A 19,392-nucleotide genomic window follows, 5' to 3' on the forward strand; every position below is an offset into this window, starting at 1 on the left:
GGGGCTGGGACTGCACCTTCACGGAAGGGAGTAGTGGCGTGGGGGGCTGCACCTTCTGCAACTGCTGCAGGTAGAGCTGCATCTGCATGGAGGTGAGGGGTGGGGCAGGCGGCTCTTCGTCCTCCTGCAGCAGCACTTGGGGGGGCTGAGCCATGGGGGGCTGCGGGAGGAGGGGGGGCTGGGCCAGGGCGGGAGACACAGCGGGGGGACGGGAAGCCTTGGGGGGCAGGGCAGCAGCTCGGTTACTGGGCCGTGATGGCTGCTGAGGCAGCGCGTTGTGCAAAGCTGCAACAATGGGAGCCAGGTGGTGAGGCTCACACACTGTGCGGCCCCCGGCCCAGCCTTTCTCCTCCATCCCGCCCTCTGACTTGTCTCCCTTCAACTGGCAACCTCTCCCCACCCTCCTCGGCTTCCCCAGAACTTGAGAGTCAGGATAACATCCAGGGAGGGCTACAGGAACAAGCCCCCCCCGCCCCCAGCATCATGTGCTCCGTGCCAACTTTCCTCTCTCCCCTCCAACCATTCCACTCACCCTCCAGGTCTTTCCTCATCCCCACATCCCTTGCAGGATGAGAGTTCGTGCCCTCCCACCCCTGACTGGGAGCTGCAGAGTCCCATCCTTTCCCACCTCACGCTGTGAGGCCTGGCCCAGCAGACCTGAATCAGTATCTTCTGCACCAAAGCACTGTCTCTCTACGCAAGGCCTGTCCTGTCCACACTTCTGGCATCATTTCCAGAATGGGCCCAAGGAGCGGCTAATCTCCTGAATGACCAGACAACTGAGGCTAAGAGGGATTCTACCCGCCGCTCAGAGGAGCCCGTCACCGTGCTAAGACCCACACGGGCGCGGTCGCCGCTCACCTGGAGGAGAGACCACCGAGTGCTGGTTGAGATGAGGCGGAGTGCTGTGCTCAGGAGGCTGGGGCAGGTGAGGGGGTAGCTCGGGCTGCGGCAGGTGCAGGATGGGCTGGGTGAAGTGGCCGATGGGGTCGAAGACGCTGCCTGGAAGCTGGGGCTCCAGCACAGGCACCTGGGCAGCGATGAAGGGCGGAGGCGAGGACTTCATCGCGGGGGCCGCCTGCTGCGGCATGGAGGGGGGTGGGGGCGGGGCCGGGGGCTGCTGCGGAGGCTGCTGCTGGGGCGGCGGGGGCGGCGGGGGTTGCTGGGGCGGCGGCGGCGGCGGCGGCTGGGGCACCGGGGCCGGGGCCTGCTGCATCTGCTGATGGTGGTGGTGGTGGTGCTGAAGACAGACAGGACAGGCTGACGTGAGGCAGGCCACACGTGTCTGGGCGAGACACGGGACCCCTCCCCGCCAGGGCCCACACAGGCAGGCGGCCACTGCCCACTTGCTCAAAGACACCCCTGAAACCACCTACCTTCTTCTGCTCCCTCCCAGGGTGCCCCTTCTTTTTTGACTTCGGAGCCATCTCTGCGGAGGTAAAGAGAAGGCGGTGAGGCTCTAAGGGAGAAGACTGGGAGCGGGCCTTCCACGCGGAGCGAGGAGAGAACAGAGGGTGAGTTCAGAAGGGCCAAGTGACAGTGAGAAGGGAGGGTGGCCGGGTTCCATCTCGGGGGGGTCACAGGGGAGAGAAAGATGTGTGGGTGTCACCTACCCATTTGCCTGCGGCTTTTTCCCTAGCGGGGACCATGCCTAGCTTCCCCACCAAACTCCAGACCACCAGCTTCATGACAAGAGCACACTCAAACGTGTGGGGGACTGAGCTACGAGGGACCTTCTGGCCCAACCGTCTCCCCTTCTTGGCTAGTCAGAGGCCTCCACACGGATCTGAGCATCTGCACCCCAACCTGCTTCACCCTGGGACCACCGTGGTGCTTGAAATGATCTTATCGATTTAAGAAACCAGCAAAGTAAGGCTCAGAGAAGTCGAAGGACTTGCCCCAGCCACACAGACTAGAAGTAACAACTCGGCGGCCTCCAGCTGCACTGCCCTGTGACACTTGCGCCTTCCCATTGTCCCAAGAGAAGCAGAAATATATAGCTTGGGGTGACAGGGACCACGGGTGCCAGCACGGGCCAAGGCCCTGGCCACAGAACCGTGAGACAGGTGAGGAGAGTGCTGACAAGCGTGTGCACTTTGTAGAGGGAAAGAGGCAAGCCAGCCAGCCAGCCAGCCTCTCTGGACAACCCAGGAACCAATGAGGGAGGCACTCAATGCTGTGGCCAGCAGAGGCGGCGGCCACTGGCCAGACTCCCCTTCCTCTCAGGAGACCAGCCTCAGAGAAGTCCCTGTGTCGGAACAGGGTTCACGTGCTGCAGGGAGACTAAGTACGTGTCCTGGCTTCTCAGGAGCATGTGGCTTGTTGCCGGCCACTGTGTGGGCACATCTGGGGTGTGTCGGTCTCTGTGAGGAGTGTGCGAGAGCCAGCCTGAGCCCCTCTGCCCCCACTCTATAGAGCTTCACGCTAAGGAGCTTTGGCCCACGGGATTCCCCTCGCCAAACACCGCTGGGTACACATCCTGGAGCGGGAGACAGGGAGGGGAAGACTGGCCAGGGCTCGAGGGCTGGGAAGTGAAGCCACCAACCACCAGGTGGGAGCTGGGACCCCCACCCATGGTGCCTTTGGGGTTCCTGTCACTGAGAGGCACCTTGTCGCTTCGCCTGGCTTCCCCTGCGCTTCTCACCAGAGTGCTGGCTCTTGCCGCTGGTGCTGGAAGACACACGTTTTTTGCCCAAAGTGGGGCTAGCTCCGCTGGTAGTTGCTTCATGGAGGGCAGTGCTAAGGGAGCTTTGGAGAGGAGTATGGCCTTGGTGCAGCGTGCCACTTAAAGGGATGAGGGAGACCTCGTGCCCTGCCAGAACTCACCATTCCATGCAAGAGGTAAGACAGTGACACAGAACTTTGTGGCTAGACACATTTTTACACGAGTGGCAGTGACTAGGGACACCTGGGGTGGAGGAACTGCAGGCCCAGCCCTGAACCCAGATACTAAAGATGCCAGGATACAGGGCTCAGGACTCTACCGGTCACATGAGACCTGGTAGAAAGGACGCTCTTGAGTCACACGTATGAAAGGGAGCAGTCTGGGTAATTTGCAGGATTGGGCCACAAGCCAGGTGTCTGGGAGCCTCGGGGTGAAAGGGTGCTGGACCATACAGAGGCTGGAAGCCCAGGGCCGAGGGGACCCTGCACGCACAAGGCATGGCACATAGGAAGAGGACGGCGTTCTCCCAGGCTGGGCTCCCCTCCCAGGGTGGATTCCAGCAACAGAAACTGCAGCTCAAGGGAGGCTGGCGGCAGCTGCTCACACCCTGGCCTGCCTTCGGGGGGTCTGGGGGTAGGAAAGCGGTCAGTGCGTTAAGTATGACCAGGATAGGACACTGTGTCGCAGGGAGAAGGCTGGATGGGGTTGAGGGGGCCTGTCATCTCATGGCCTTAGTGAGGAAAACTCTTTTTCCAACACAGAAGAGGGACAAGTGGCTTTGAGCCTTCACCATCTCCCTGCAGCCATGAGTGAGAGAGGCCCACCCGGGGAACTAGGGGGGACAAAGTGCAATGGGGCCCTTAAGGATCCAGGGAGTATCAGCTGCCTTAGAAAGGTCACCAGGAGTATCACCCCCAGGCTGCACAGAAGTATGGGGTGGGGCTGGCCTAGAGCAGCAGAGAAGGTAGGAGGCACCCAGCAGACCACCAGGACCAGAGGACTCAAGGGGCCGGCGGCAGGGACCAAGGGGTGCCGGAGCCTATTTGGGGCTGTCACAGCTGGCTCACGTGCACCACTCGCCTCGTGGGAGGAAGACAAGACAGGAAGTGCACAACTTCACCACACACCAGCCCCAAGACACCCCCCACACAAAACTCTCTAGAAAGGGTTACATGAAGATGGCCTCAAGTACTGTGTGATCTTTATTCCATGAACATCTTGAACTCAACACAAATTTCAGCTTTACATAGGATGGTAATTGTACAAAGAATTAAAACGTTTTTGTAAAATCTGATTAAAACACTGATTCCTCCCCACTCCCCCACAACTCAAGGGAAGGAGACAGGACGGAAGGCAAGGGCAGAGGTGCAGAGCCCCTCAACTGAACCGACTGGAAGCCTCCGCACCAGCAGACACCCAGCCTCCCACCCTTCCCTAGAGCAACTTCTCAGGCCCGGCCGGCACCGCCCACCGCCCGCACACTGGAGGCTGCTGAAAGGGTGGGCGGGCTTCTGCTCTCTCTGCTCTTCCTGCGGCACCGGTGCCAGCCCGAATCAAACGATCAAGTTTTCTGTCAGACGGAAGCACCATGGGCAAGGACAGGACCCCTGAACAGAGAAGATGCAAGGATCACACAGGAAGAGCTGGCCTGGGGCTACAGCCTCTGTGCCCGTGAGTGGGAAGGGGTGGGGTGGCACACAGGCTGACGCCATGGGAATCTAGCCTGCCATTTGCTCCAAGACGGCAGAATCTTCCCAGAAAGACAATGCCAGCAGCTTCCCAACTGTCCTGTGGGAATCTCTGGGCATAAAGCCCCCGGACCCAAGCCAGGCCAAGCAGTACTGGAAACACATCAGGAACAGGCCAAAGGGCAGCTCAAAATAGTCTGTTTGGCAAATGAGCTCAACTGGAAGCTGACCGGCTGGAGGATCCGGGAGCAGCTGAGGAACTCCCAAGCATCACTGCAGGGCCCGAGGGGCTCTGGGGAGGCTGAGCGCAGAACCCAAGGCCAAGGCCAGTCTGGGGCTGTTACAGCTGCTTGGGCCCAAAGTCCCAAGGAGCTGGGGAGGGGGCCAGGGCTTCCACGCAGGCGCTGGCCAACTGCACCTCCTCAAGCCTGCTCCCAGGTGCAGGAGGAGGCTGATCCCAAAATGCCAGGAGACGGTCAGGCCTCGAAGTACACACCAACTACACTTAAAACAAACACTATTCCTTAGGGGACTTTTCACGCCAGGCAGTTTTCTGCTGAGATGCTGGATTCATGACCAAAAAAGGGCTGATGTTTATTTTTAGAGCCAAAAAAAAAAAAAAGGCCTATCCAGTGCCTCTCAGAGGGCTTGGATGATGTGGCCCACCCAGCAGCTCCCATCACTCTTGGGGGCTGAACTGAGAGGAGTACCTGCATGTGCACGAAGAGGGCCCAAAGGCTCCAATGCCCTCACCACTGACTGGTCCAGCCCTCTCGTGCTACTAGCCCTGATCCCGACCCCCAGCAGGGGTGAGGACTGTGGGCTGGAGGAGTCAGGTCCGCCGGCAGCACGGCCATGTCTCCCCAGACGTCCCTCTCTCCCGGCCTGCCTGGCAGCTCCTGCGGTCTGCGTCTATGTACCTGGGAAGGGAGGGGCAAGGAGGCCGCCTAGGAGGTACTTTCCCTGTGCGACTTTAGAAGAGGCCAAAGAAGTTGGGAAGATGCCCAACAGACAACAGTGGGAACAGTGGAAACAGAGAGAGGACTCCAGGGGGCTGTGAGTCAGCTGTGGCTGGTGGGCACCCCTGGCCAACAGAGCCGCGTGGGCCACCAGAGAAGGCAGGCTGAGGGACAGCCCCAGGGAGCCCTGGGCCCAGCTGGCCTCGCCTCTAAAGCCTCGCTCCTCACTTGGGGAGACTCTAGATGTCACAATGTTCTTCCTGAGGCTGAGTTGAGTGAGATCTTCCCTGGGCTAACATCATCAGAAGGTCCAGGAGGGAAGCAGTTAGGATCCAGAGTACCCCCAAAAGAGGGAGGGGTGGAGACAGAAAATGCGTCTGTGACGGGGCCTTGCACACGGAGCAGCACCGCATGAATGTGTGTGCAGGGGGATTGTCATCACCCTCTGGGAGATGCCACCCACTCAGAGGACCCCAGACGACCAGGGAGGCTGGGCAGAACAGCCAGGCAGTCTTTACACAGGAGGCCCGGGCGGGCGGGCAGCCAGGCAGGCAGCCTTCCCGGAGGCGGGACTAGGTGTGAGCTGCTGAACATGACTAATCCACCCCGGGGGACAGGCCCAGGGCTCTGAGGAATTCCATAACTTGATGGAGTCCTGTCCCTTTCACGGAAGAAAATGGACTTAAGCTATAGCTTGCTGGGAAGGAATCTGGAACTGAAGACCGTTTTATTAAGAGTCCGTGTCCAATGATTAGGCAGGACCTACGTAGAGGGAGAGAGAAACCAGTGTGAGAGAAATGGTGTGGAATGTATCGTTCAAGTCATAAAGAACAGAAGAACTGCAGACCAAGCTAGCCTCCGGTGCCCCGCCTGCTGTCAGGGCACGAGAAGACAGCGCCGCAACTGCGAGTTCCACCCCTGCCTGGCCAGCTGCGGGTGGGGACAGGCCCACCTTCCCCTGAGAAGGGCCTCAGATCAGGCACGCACGGATGTCTCCAGAACCGCCTGAGCCTGCTCATGCCTCTAGACAGAACGGCTTCCAGTAACGAGCTCCACGTGTGCCCATTGTGTGCTGGGGTCTCCTTTGCTGGGCTCTGCGGCTGAGCGATTACCCCGCCTGTCCTCTCCTTGCCTCACTTCCGAAGTCCCTCGTGGTGTGCCACACCCACTGGGCACCCACGGATTCTGTCCTTACCCCCCAGGGTCCACTTTTCTGCACCCTATCTCAGCGAGGTAATGCTGACCCTGCCTTGGGGCTCAGCTGGAAGGAGGGAATGCCCCTAAGAAAGGAGCTCTGGAGTGTAAGACCTCTAGCTAACAGCCTCTGCATTCCTCTCAACTCCAAGAAACAAGCAAAATTATAAAAAACAGGAGCCAATGACATACACTGTTAAGGAAGAAAACAAATTAAAAATAAAAACAAGTTGAGGAAGAAAGTTGTCCTTTCTTTTTTCCCAGGCATCGAATGCAGCTTCCTTTGACTGGGGAGAGGGGCTGGGGCTCTTTCCCACCCACAGAGCAGAGCAGATGCTTCTGTTAGAATCACGGATGCAACCAACACTGCACTCCCATGGTCCCCAAGTGTGTGTGTGTGTGGGAAAAACCCGCCCACCGGCTGCTCTCTCATTCAAGGCACATTCCACAAGGCGCGCCCTCGCCCGGGAAGCCCTCGCATCCCTCCCTGCATGTGTGTGGGTGTGAGGGGTCGCCTGGCACTGCAGACAGATTGGCTATAGCCCCATCCTCCAGATCTCTTCCTACCCCCAACCCCGCCAGGGACTCAGCCCTTCCCCAAGAGCAAGCATCACACCCTTGGAGTGGGCAGCAGCAGGCCTCAAGATGGGACAGGAACCCAGTCATTCCAAGACCCGGGGTCGCGGAAGTTGAGGCTGGTTGTCTAGGAAGAATGCCCCACGGCCTCTGTCTGCACTTTCCAACCCAAATCTTTCCAAAACATAAAGCATTCCTTTTCCCCCTGGAGCTATTAAGAAACACCCACATGCTCCAATCCTGGGAAAAGGAAACCAGGAGACTAAAATAGCTGGTGTGTGCTCCCTCTGCAACCAGAAGACCAAAACCAAGTCCAGGAGAATGCTGTGAACTCCTATCCCAGCCCAGGCTAGGGATGCTTCTGAGAGGGACAGGAGGTGGTGTCCAGCCCTGTGTGCCCATAAAACCTGTGGGTAGCACTGGGAGGAGCCAGACATCAATCAGCAATGGGATGGGGTGAAAGCTTACGCTGGCTCAGGGGCAGTGGGAGGGTGGCCCTTATACCACTGTCTTTGTCCCAGTACTAAACCTCTCAAGCAGATTCAGAGTTTAAGCACAGTCAAAAAGCTCAGTGGAAGACTATGACTCAGGTAACTGTTGGGTTCAAAAGATGTGGTGTGTCTGGCCAACAGTGCTGCTCACAGGAGGAGGAGCACACGGTGCCTGGGGCAGAAAGACCCCCGACCCCAGTCTGTGGATGCACTGCATCCCTGAACAGGAGCCTTGTCCCAACAGCCAGCCCCCCTGTCCTGAGCAGTTGGCAGTTGTCTATGGACAGTGGCCAAAGATGAGGCCGCGTACCACTGCCCTAGCCCCAATTTAGTGCCTCTGGTCACTTTCTTTTGGTGATTCGAGTCCTGGGGCTGTGTTGGCAGAACTGACAAATACAGGCCCTTCAGGAATTTCGGCTCTAATCCAAATGGAAACACAAGAACAAGAAGGGAGAAACAGTAAAGCCCCCAGAGACCAAGAGAAACACCCCCAGTGGCCCCCCAACCAGGCCCCCACTCCCTCTCCCTGCCAAGGCAGAACCACCTGTACCTAGTCACAGCAATCTACCCACCTCCATGGACCCCACACGAGGAACCACTCAGTTTCCTATGCAGGAGGGTGGTGGCAGACAGCCCATCCCCTGGAACCAGGACACAGGCTCCCATGTGGGACCTGTAGCATCTGAGGTGCAGGGCACAAACCTACAGAGTTCATCCCTCCCAAGAGCAGAAGCTCTTGGTCAGTCCCCGGAGCACACAGATGGCAAAGGAAAAGCCAGAACCACGCAGTCAAAGGACAGCCTCGAAAAACTCAAGGTAGGGAGGGCGCCTGGGGAGAAGGAGGAGCTGAGGCAGCCGAGGGAGCCGCCAGGGCTGGACTGCCGGAGCCTGGGAGCCTGCAGGCTGGCGGCTCCAAGACTGTAAATCTTGCCCTCTTTCCCGCCAGGACAGCTGTTCCCAGGACTCTCAGATTACTTGTTGCACAATCTTTCCACTTTCTTTAAAGGAGGGAAAAATGTGAAGGAAAAAAAAAAAATCTCAGCAGCAGCAGAGAGCTGCTGGAAATGCCGTCATGCTTACTCCATGGGAGGCGGCATCAGGCGGGGTGCAGGGCACTCAGAAGCTCAGGAGTCAGGGACAAAGGCCGCGGTCCCGACTCAGGACTGGGACACCGGGGTGTGATGGTCACCACGCCCTAAGGCACCACGCTGGGCGGGGCCTGGTGGCACGGTTTTAGCCCTCAGGTCCTCTGCTAATTTCAATCTCTGGGGTTTTCTCTGGTTGCTCAGATCCTTAGGGGAAAGGGCTGCAACAGCCCTAGTAGGAGAAGCTTGCTAGAAAACACAGGAGGTACAAAACCCCAGAAGCAAAGGCAAACCTGAGGTTTGGCTGGAACTGAGAGTGAGAAGTCAGCAGCCACCTGGAATGCTAATTAGGCGCAAGAATACAGCCATTCACCCTGCCGAGCGCTGGGCCCTGGCCTGAGGCCCCACTCTGCCTCAGCAAGCACGGGGTGTGGCGCCCCCTACTGGCCAGTAGATTTTTAAAACGCACTGGAAGAGGGAGCTGGTTAGGAAGAAAGAAAAAAGGGTAAAGGATAGAGAGGTGACCAGCAAACTACCCACAGCAGTCTCTGCATACAACAGGAGCTCAATAAATACAGAATATCCTCAATGGAATTCACATCACTTGGGCCCACTGAAAGGAGGTAGTCCAGAGCACTGATGTCCTAGAGAAGGCTCCCCTCCCCCTCACCTGGGAAACATAGTGTCCTTACAAAGGAAAAGAGACAGTGACAAGGTCCAGGGGGACCCCTGCCCCACAGGACCCACACACCTCAGAGCAGCACCACTCTTCTCAACTGCTGCAAATAATCCTCATACCTCCTCGGCACCACCAGATCACATTATCTATCTATGTGAACTAAGTGGAGTTTGTCGTTTCCTTCCAGTTACAGTAAAGTATCAGAGACAGGACTAGGTACACAGAAGAACACACCAGGAGTCTTGCTGCCCACTGTGGATGTGCGCACTGCAGCCTGCCTGGAGGGAAGGACAAACGGCAGGCTCTGGGTGGTCTGCAGACTGTCGACTCAGCCGATGAAGGCACCTGCCTGCCCACCAACAACCCTATGCATCCAGACACAGGAAGTCAGCTACACCTCACAGAGCAGCCTAGCCACCAGGCTTCTTCCCAGCCTCCCCTCTGGGCCAGTCTGAGCATCAGCTCCCCTGAGAATAACCAGAAATGCTTGTGTCTGGAGGAAAGGTCTCCTGTCCCACCACAGGCACAGCTCTTGGCATCTCCACCTGCCCCCGCCTCCCACGTCAAGGCTGCTGCTCAGCCACACCAGGGGGCACACGTGCACACCCGTGGAGTATGGAGAGAAGGAACTGTTAGAGGTACAGGACACGAATGTCCAAGTACGTGCAGTTAGGAGCAGCCAATGCAGCAGCGAGCAAACTCCGGGGAGAATGGCAGTGCTCTAAGCCCCGGGAACAGTGGGGCCAAAAGCAGGCTGCTCCACACCTGCTGAAGCACATCACTTGAAAGGGCCGAGGTGCATGCAACAGTGCCGCTGGGGGACTCTGAGGCTGGGCAGGGTCGCGCGAAGATCAATTCCATCATCTGCCCCCATTCCTCCTTTCCCAGGGCTCTGCAGTGTCAATACCACTGGCCACTTGTCTCCGTCCCCAGCCCAGGTCAGGGGTGGGGTGGAGGTAGGTGCTGGGATACCCACCACCCCAGGTAGAGGCCAACATGGTGACCAGATGGACGGATGGGAGGGCCCAGCAGGTTCTTATGACTGCCATCTCTGCTCTCTGGTAGCCTGGACACAGAGTGGAACACAGGCAGGAGTGTGGTAAGACTACATCAAAGACACCTAACCTGTTTCAGAGTCTTCGCTGTCAGAGGAGCTGGACTCGCTGGTGCTCTCTGACTCTGAGGACGAGAAGCCCTTCATCTTGGAGGAGCCAGCGATCACATCAACTTTCTCAGCTGCAATAAAGCAACAGGGACAACAGAGTCAGGCAGGACCCAGAGCCCCATGAGCCAAAGGGCTGCTCCCAAAGACTGGCTGCTGGCCTTCCAGACCCTGGCCCGACCCACACTTCCCAAGGGTGCAGCTAGCCTACCACCACTCACGCCAGCCGAAATTCTGGCTTATACTGAACTTTCAAGGCCCCTTCAATCTCTCAAAATACCCCCTCACAGGGTTCACCGAGGATTAAGAGACCAGGACAGGAGGGGACTCCCTAACAAGGGACTGCTGCGAGTGTGCTCCCTCAGCTACTATTCTGGCAGCAGGGAGAAGACCTAAAGGGGGCACAACCACCAGAGACAAAGCAAGACAAGGAAAAGGCCCCAGGGGCCCTCCCAGCACCTCAGTGTGCAGAGTGAGGCTGGGTGTCACTGTGTGACACCCTGAACGGAGGGGAGGGGGTACCAAGGACCAAGTCAGTCTGGGCTGGAATGAAGGCTGTGTGCAAAACCCTGACTCAGATTCTAAATCCTACTGGTCCTGAGACAAAACTATGAGCCAAGACAAGGCACTGATAACACCAAAGAGCCACTTGGAAGACTTGCAGAGCGGGTCACGAGGAACTAGACAAGACAGCAGGCAGGCACAGTGCCAATCTAATGCTTTCCTCCTAGCCATGCCCCCCACCCCAGAGACCCCAAAAAGGTGGGGGAGGGAGGTGCCTTAGGACCCCAAGGGCCATCTGCCAGAGAGGTCAAGAAAGGCGCCCCACAGCCTAGGGTCGAGTTTGATGTCACAACCCTCCAGAGGCTTCTATGTCGAGGACACAGACTTCATAATCAGAAATTTAAACAGCCTGCAGAGGGAGAGGGCCAGAATTGGAAGGCCAAATTAACTAAAGATGCTAACGGGGCCTAGCTCATAGGGGTGCAAGGGCAGCGCTGGACCCCACCTGCCAGCCCTCTCCCTTACCCGGGACTGGCAACACCCCAGAGCCCCACCCCAGAGGGCCAAAGGGCACCTTGAGGTTTCCTCTTCTTCCGCAAACAGGAGGTGACGTAGCGCTCCAGTTCACGCAGGGTGGATGGCTTCAGGGTCTCGAAGTCGATCTCGATCTCGTCGGGGTTGGAGTTCTTGAGGGAGGGCTCCCGCGACTGAATGATGTGCACCACGCGGCCCAGCTTCTCGCCAGGCAGTTTGTTGATATCCAGGCTCAGCTGCCGCTTCTCCTCATATGACATGGGCTTGCACTTGTCCTCTTCCTCCGACTCATAGGCGGGAGGCGGCTTGCTCTTTAAGGGTGCTGGCTCCTTCTTGCTACGGAGGGGTGATGCAGATACCATTAGGAATGGGTCCCTGCAGGAAAGGGCGGCACCCATCCCTTCATTTAGGGCTTGGGGAGGCTTCTACACCCTCTCCCAGTGGTCTTCACAGGGGACAGGAGACACTGGCAACGCCCCTCTGTGAGTGCGGAGCTGTGCCTGAGACCAAGACCAGGGAGCTGGGGGTGTCTCGCTGCCCACCACGCCCTACCATCCTCCCCTCAAGGCCCGTCCCAGAGAAGGGGCATTTGTCAGGTGGGGCGGCCACAGACCTCGTGCTGCTGTTACTGCTATTATTTTTCTTGGTCTTTTTGGGAGGAAGTTCCTTGGCTTTGCTTTTCTTATTCTCCTCTACTTCCTCTTTCTTTTTGTGCTTTTCTTTTTTCTTTTCCTTTTTGTCTTTCTCCTTTTTCTTTGGTTTGTTCTGCTGGGGCTGTGAAAGCGCTGCAAGCTGCTCGTGCACGGCTTTGAGCTGTGGTGCGGACAAGCAAGACACACACTTGTCATGACCTGCCGTCTCACCAGATATCCGCGGGGCACAGGCCCACCCAGACCCTTGAACCCCCAGGGCAGACCAGTGTCCTCCTTGTCAGAGGAGCTGACACTCAAGCCTCATGACCATCCTTGGTCCCTAAAGCGGCTGGGCAAGTGTATAGACACCTGTGGGTTCTAAAGGCCAAACTGTAGGGAGATGAGCATCCAAGAGGCCCTAGGAGACGGACAAACTGGCTCAACCACCTCCTTCGAGACACCAGAAAGTTCAGAAGTCTGACTTCCGCCCAGAGAATGGCCATCCATATCAGCCCACGTCCATACCCACAGGGAACATATAAGTATGAACAACATGCACTTGACTAGGCACAAGGGGACCTGCTGGCACGCAAAGCCAAGGGCATCATGCGGACACCTCCCTCTAGCAGCGCTGCCCCGGGCCATGGACTGGAAAGGCCAGAGGTGGGGGCTGGAAGGAGACTGGGCTGCCTTTGTCCTCACCTGCTCCTGGAGCTCGGCCAGCCGCTGGGCTCGCTCCTCCTCGGAGTCATCAGTGGAGCTGTCACTGTCTGAGGAGCTGTCGCTGCTGCTGTCACTGGAGGAGGGTGGGGCAACGACCTTGGTAGGCGGCGGCACCACTGGGGAGGACACGGCCACGGCAGGCTCCTCAGGCTCATCTGGCATCTTGGCAAAGCGCATCTCAAACACATCCTGGAGGCGGAAGAGGGAGGGGAAGCCGTGCCCATGAGGGCTGCTGGGTGCCGGGGGGCAGCGCCTGGACTGTGGCCCCACACCATGCCATTCCTGGCTGGGAGGGCTGACTCGACAGGAAGCAGAGAGGGCTGGGTCAGCGGTGACCCCCTTCCTGCCACTAAGGTGAGGCATGCCCAAGGGCTCCCAGTAGCTCTTCCAAAACTCCTCTCTCAAATCTCACTTGGAGGTGAAAGGCACTCCCAATATGGCCTGATGCCCACTCCCTGAGAGACGTGGCCTAAGTAAGGACCCATCTCACAGCAGATGGCTGGCCCAATGAGGACATCAGGCTAGGGACCCCTGACAGCTGCAGACCTGGACAGACTCACAGAGAAAGTGCTCTGAGGCTCCTGACAGCTTGGTGCTCAGTCGGCACCCCCCAGGGGAGCCTGCTGGACGCTGGGCTGGGCACCAGGACACAACACTGAACAGAACAGGAGGCTCTCTCACGGTTCACATCCCCATAAGCAGCAGACACGGCCTGCAGGTTTAGAGTTCCAGAGGGCGTGAAGGCCCCAGGGTGGGAGTGTGTGCTGCACAGAGCCACAACCCGCATCTCCAGGACACAGCAGAAACACAACAAAGTGCAGAGGCAGTGTGGGGCACTGCGGACCGGCCATGGGGAGGGCTGGCTTTGTGAGGTGCAGGTTACCTGAGCAGACACCCTGGGGGGACTGAGCACCAGAGGCCACCCCAGGAGATCCCAAGACCTTCTGACTCTGAGATTCAGAAATCTGATGCAATTGCATGGCTCACAGAACCCAGAGGGGCAGCAATCCTTCCTGGCCTCCAGAGGTTCAGCTGTGTGTTGCCTCGCCTGCCAGCTGGCCATTCCCTCTCTACCCAAGGGGCTTTGTCACCAGAAATCCAATGATGACTCAGAACTGATAGTGGTGGAAGGAACCGAGCTGGTTTCCCAGCACGATGTTGAGAGCTGTTTTAAACCCAGTTTGATACAGCAACTCACTCAACAGAAGGGGGGACCTTTCTCAAGCGCGAGCTGATGCTTGAGAGAACAGCAGGGCCCAGAAGGGCCACAGGGTTAAACTCCATGATTGCTATTTCAAACTGGGCTGTATTTGACAGGGCGCAACCTAGGAGACTCTCTTGATGCCTCTAGAAACACATCTTCAGATTTCCCCATGTCCAGAGAGCTGGGAAAGCATGATCTGGGCAGCAGACTGTGGTACTGTTCCCTCCCCTCCAGATCACTCAGTTTGACCTCCTCCAAGGCAGTTTCTCCTCTCAAACAAGGTGCCTGCCTGAACTCTGCTGAGCGGGTTTGAGGTTAAGAAGGGCAATAGCTTTCTATATTTATTCAGAAATAAATCCTGGAGCATATCCAACACCAATGAAGAAGAAAAACAGGAGAGATGACCAGACACCATCATTGTTCAGATTGCCAGGCATAAGACCCTGTGGGCAAGCCCATCTCTGCCCATAGGGCCCTGAATGTGGGCAGGCTCAGGCCCACGACTGCCCCCCACAAACATCTAGAAGAGCCGGGCCCACACTTAGAGAAGTGTGTTTAAGAAGGCGGTGGGGCATCCGGACCCCTAGAGTTGCAAGCACTGGGTGCTGCTGGGAGGTGATCCTTTACCAAGCAGAAGCTACCTGTGTCACTAGTTTGTGAACCAGCCCCCCATACCAGCTGCCAGAGAGCTCTACCTTACCACAAGGGCAACCCTGTTCTTGCCCCCACAGGCTATGGCTGCTGTGGAAATGAAGCCTCCTTCCACTTCCTGGCTGCTTCTGGCCCTTGATCTAGCAAGGCCCCAAAACCAAACAGCAAGGAGCATGGGACAGAAGGCCAAATGGGCCGCCAGGCTCCTGGGCTGTGCCCAGCTGAACGATCCCTCAGCCCCTCGTCTGTTCCAGCCCTAGTGGGGACACCCTGGGAACATACTTGGGCCTGTGTGCCAGCGAGCTAAGGGCTGCTGCAGAAAAACCTTCCCAAGTGACCGAGACAAACGTGCACCTGCTCTGTGGCCAACAAGACTGATGTGCTCCTTGTCCTCAAGGGGCAGACAGAGATTGTTATAATGGGTCCTAAGTGCTAAGGCAGAAACAGCAAGAGTTGGCAAAGAGTTTGTGGGGGGACTTGAGACCTAAGAATGAGAAGAAAGTAACAAAGGCTGCAGACACACAGGATGGTACAAATGAAAGGAAGTCGAAGTGGCATGGGGTCAGGCAGGAGCCAGTAAAATCCAATGAGCTGCAGCCAGGGCAAGTGTCTCAGGAGGGGGGAGTGACAGGAAGCAGCAGTGATCAACAGCACACACCAGGGGAGCAGGGCTCAGGCCTTCTGTGCTAGGACGGTAGTGTCTTGAGGTGAGCCCATCTACTCTGCCTAGCATGACATGACCTCCACCCCCTCCAAGGACCTGGGCCACAATCGCAATTCTCAACATCAGAGAGAACCCTGGCTTCAGAGAGCAAATTATCTCCTCTCACTATAGTGTTAACCAGGGCCATCTACTCTAGACTGATTCAGACTCATGGAGGAAGCTCCCCACCCTCTTTAGTGACAGAGATGCTCAGGTGCTGGGAGGCGGTGGTGTCTGAAGATCCTCAGGCAAACCATCCTTCAGCTGAGCACAGCTGGAGACCAAAGAGGAGGTGCTGTCCAGTCAGCCCGTCTTTGCCCCGCCTGGATAATGCTTTCAGGCTTAGCCATACCTGGGCACACCAGGCTCAGGGGCTGGGAGCATGCAAGTGGGAAGTAGAATTCAGGCCATGGAGGCCCACCTGGCCCCAGGGGCTGGAGACGCAGCCGTTGAGGGGCCACTCACATGCACACACAACCACACATATGCTGGAGGTGCACTGGGGCCCTGCATATATACGTTCCTTGCTCAGTTTTATGTTTTTCCCTTGCTGTAAAACAACTGTGTGCCACCGTGAATTTGCACTTTCTGCCAAAATAAAACTCTGGTAATCCACATAAGCACAAAACTTCCTAAATTACCCATCCTTTCACAGCAGAACAGAGAGCAATGGACAGTACCAGCAGCAGCTCTGGGCCCAGTAGCTAGGCTAGCAACCCTCAGCTCAAGTCACCTGCAGGTTCCCAAGGACACCCTGAACCCAAGGGTTCCTAGCTATCTTTGTGACCACAGCTGCCAGGAGGTGGGATGTGGGCTTTCTAAAGATCCAGCATTTGGAGGCTGGATGAAAAATATAAAGTGGATCCTTTCCCATAAAATTTCCTGGGTAAACCCCAGCCCCTGGGCGCAGCAGGTCTCAACTCTTCTTACTGACACAAACAAGGGCCAGAATATTCTTGCTCATCTTCCCTAGTAGGCAATCCAGCCACCTAAACCATGCTGATCCTGGAAACCTTTGAAAAAAGAAAGCAAAGCTCTAAGCGCTACAAACTACAGGAACCGCGCTCCAGAAACACCCACACGGGGCCTGCCACGCCAACTCCGCTGAAGCAGACCCCCTACCCACCTCCAGGTACTTTACTTCCAGTAGCATGGAGACCCATCCTGTGAGGGCAAAACAAGCTGGGGGCCAGAGGCAGCCCTGTGCTGCGTGGCGCCCTGGGCTCTGCCCTCTGCCCCCCTCTTAAGTGGACCCTCCTCGAGGGTAAGGACCTTGTCCCATTGCAGCGTTGTATCTGGAACCAACATTTAGCACAGAGCTGCTGCGTGGCAAACACCTCGGTGTCCGTGCTATGAGTAAATCCCATGTTTGGGCACGCTCATGGCACTCCCAGAACAAGAAAAATGCTGCATGTGTGTGGCTCTGAGGGCACCACTGCCACCTGGTGGTGAGGTCTGAGAACTGCAGCACAGGTATGAGGCCTGAGCAGCTAGGATGGCAAAGGCAAAAGTAAATAGCAGAAAAGGCAACTTTGTGAAGAAAGCAGATGACACAGCACCAAACTGAAGAGAGTGCCCCTTCCAAAAACAAAAAGCCTCAAATGAAATAAAATAATAAACAGTGAGCAGAAATAAGAACCTTCAAGTCTGAGTGCATGTTTAATTAACAATAACCAGGTTCATCCTAGTAAGGTTTTCTTTTCTTTTTAAATACCTAGAGTTTCAGGACACCAAAGGCTGACCCAGACAGGCCCAAGTGAAAGAACATCTTGGCTCCAAGACGATGACACAGGAGACAAGATGCTGGTGAGTGTGGGACAGGGTGTGAAGCCAGCAGAGCCGGAGCGGCCTCTGACAGACACCTACCCAAGGTCACCAGGGGCCCTGTGCAAGTCCTCGCTTCCGGAAGCATTCCACAGCTGACAGTGAAAACCTGGGGCGAGGAAGCCCCACCCAGACCCCAGGAGAGAGCCTGTTGCAGGATGTGTGACCTGGACCGTGTGACAACTGGTGGTCTAGCCTGCTCTGACCCTGAAAGCAGAAGTGCAACCTGGGGTCTCAGGGAGAAGAGGCTGGGAATTTTCATTACATGTGATTTCAAAAAATTATAATAATGAAAACAGGTAACAGTACTAAATGTTGACTTTATTCTCCATAATTTTTAACTCCTGATCTTCCTACTCAAAAGATATGTCTCTGCTGAAATTTGGGCATATGTTGTTCCTTGTTTCTTTAAAAAAAAAAAAAAAAAGAAAGAAAGAAAAGTGGAGCTAGTTCACATATTTATGTTGTAATCTGCCCCCTTGCCCCCACCCACGTGTGCACTCCATAGCACACACCATCTAGAATCAACCTGAAGGGGCCAGAATCCCACCCCATTAGGGCTCCACGGCCACACAGAACGTTTAGAGGCAGCCACCCAGCAGCAGGAAGGCAAACATCATGGCTTTCAAGGCTCTAGTGAATACCCGCAGGTGAGCAGTTTACTTCAGCTCACAGCTGGGACAAAGTGTCTACCTGGCCAGAGTGTCCCTCGCCGACTTGAGCCAGGTCTGTTTTGGAGAAGAGCTGGGCCATGCACAGGATGCGCACGCTTCCGGCCAAGGGGAATCGGATGGGGGGGGGGGGGCTTTCAGTGGAACACCCCAAACCCAAAATGCCCGAGACCAAAACCAACCGCCCTACCTTAATCAAAAGGAAATAATCCCAATGTAAAATATATGTATTATTCTGACTTCAGTCCACTCTTCCAAAGCAACATGGCATTATACCAAAGCAAGCGACAAGTAAAGCCTGCTGAGGCCCCCAGAGGCCTGGCCCGCCCAGGACCCCAGCCTGCTCTGCTGCAGGGTGCCACGCCCGGAGCTGCCCCAGAGCCTCACCTGGAGCTTGCGGGCCATGGCTACCACCTCATGGTCAGGAGGGTTGTACTTGTAGCAGTTAGAGAACATCAATCGGACATCGGCACCAAATTCCTGAGCATCACGGTACTCACGGGCCTCCAGTTTAGACTGAAAAGACAGGACAGGTCCTGGTTAGTCACGGCTGCCCCTGCTCCAAGAAGGGCTGTCTGCAGGAGCAAGTCAACCTCTCAATGGCTCGGAGTTTAACACAGACCTCTGGGCTGCAGTCCATGGGGTCGCAAAGAGTTGGACACGACTGAGAGACTTCATTTTCATTTTTCACCTTCATGCACTGGAGAAGGAAATGGCAACCCACTCCAGTGTTCTTGCCTGGAGAATCCCAGGGACGGCAGAGCCTGGTGGGCTGCCGTCTATGGGGTCGCACAGAGTCGGACACGACTGAAGCGACTTAGCAGCAGCAGCAGCGGCAGCAGTGGGGAGAAGTTATTTACCTCAGTCCTCAGCATCAGGTGGACACAGAGATACTCTAACAGCAAGTCTCAAGGCCAGGAAATGCCCTGCTAGCATCTAACCCACTGTGCCTGGCAAGAGTACACAGGATCCAGAGAGACAAAGCTTAAGCTACAACTGTAAAGAGAGGGCTGGGCCTAATTCTGACCTGGCCTGTACTTGTCCTGTTGACGTTGGACAGGACACCAATCAAAAGCAACACAGCAATGTCCTCTGCTCTGCCCAAGTTTGGACAGGTTTACTCCACTCCCACATGGAAAAAATGCCAAAGGCTTAAAATAAACAAAACCAAAAATGCCAAGAAAATGCCAGCACTTGGGACTTCCCTGGTGGTATAGTGGCTCAGATTCAGAGCTCCCAATGTAGGGGGCCCTGGTTCAACCCCTGGTCAAGGAACTGGCTCCTGCATGCTGCAACTAAAGATCCCATGTGCTGCAACTAAGACCCAGCACAGCCAAAGGAAAAAAACATATATACACACACACAAATGTTTAAAATACATATATAAACATATATAGAAATATATAAACATGTGTATATTTTATATATATATATATATATATTAACA

The 19,392-nt window shown here is 56.2% G+C and overlaps 1 protein-coding gene across 1 annotated transcript in view; it reads right to left on the reverse strand.

Annotated features, from left to right (window-relative positions):
• BRD4 (bromodomain containing 4) overlaps positions 1 to 19,392 on the reverse strand; it is an 86,303-nt gene that overhangs the window by 5,813 nt on the left and 61,098 nt on the right. The window contains 8 exon segments of the mRNA XM_040240990.1: positions 1 to 285; positions 862 to 1,240; positions 1,377 to 1,429; positions 10,463 to 10,573; positions 11,578 to 11,873; positions 12,151 to 12,350; positions 12,872 to 13,081; positions 18,333 to 18,461. The exon segment at positions 1 to 285 is cut by the window's left edge and continues 5 nt beyond it. Of these exon segments, the coding sequence (XP_040096924.1) occupies positions 1 to 285; positions 862 to 1,240; positions 1,377 to 1,429; positions 10,463 to 10,573; positions 11,578 to 11,873; positions 12,151 to 12,350; positions 12,872 to 13,081; positions 18,333 to 18,461 (1,663 nt within the window).

The sequence above is a fragment of the Oryx dammah genome, unplaced genomic scaffold, assembly GCF_014754425.2.
Source record: "Oryx dammah isolate SB20612 unplaced genomic scaffold, SCBI_Odam_1.1 HiC_scaffold_5, whole genome shotgun sequence".
NCBI classification, from domain to species: Eukaryota; Metazoa; Chordata; class Mammalia; order Artiodactyla; family Bovidae; genus Oryx; species Oryx dammah.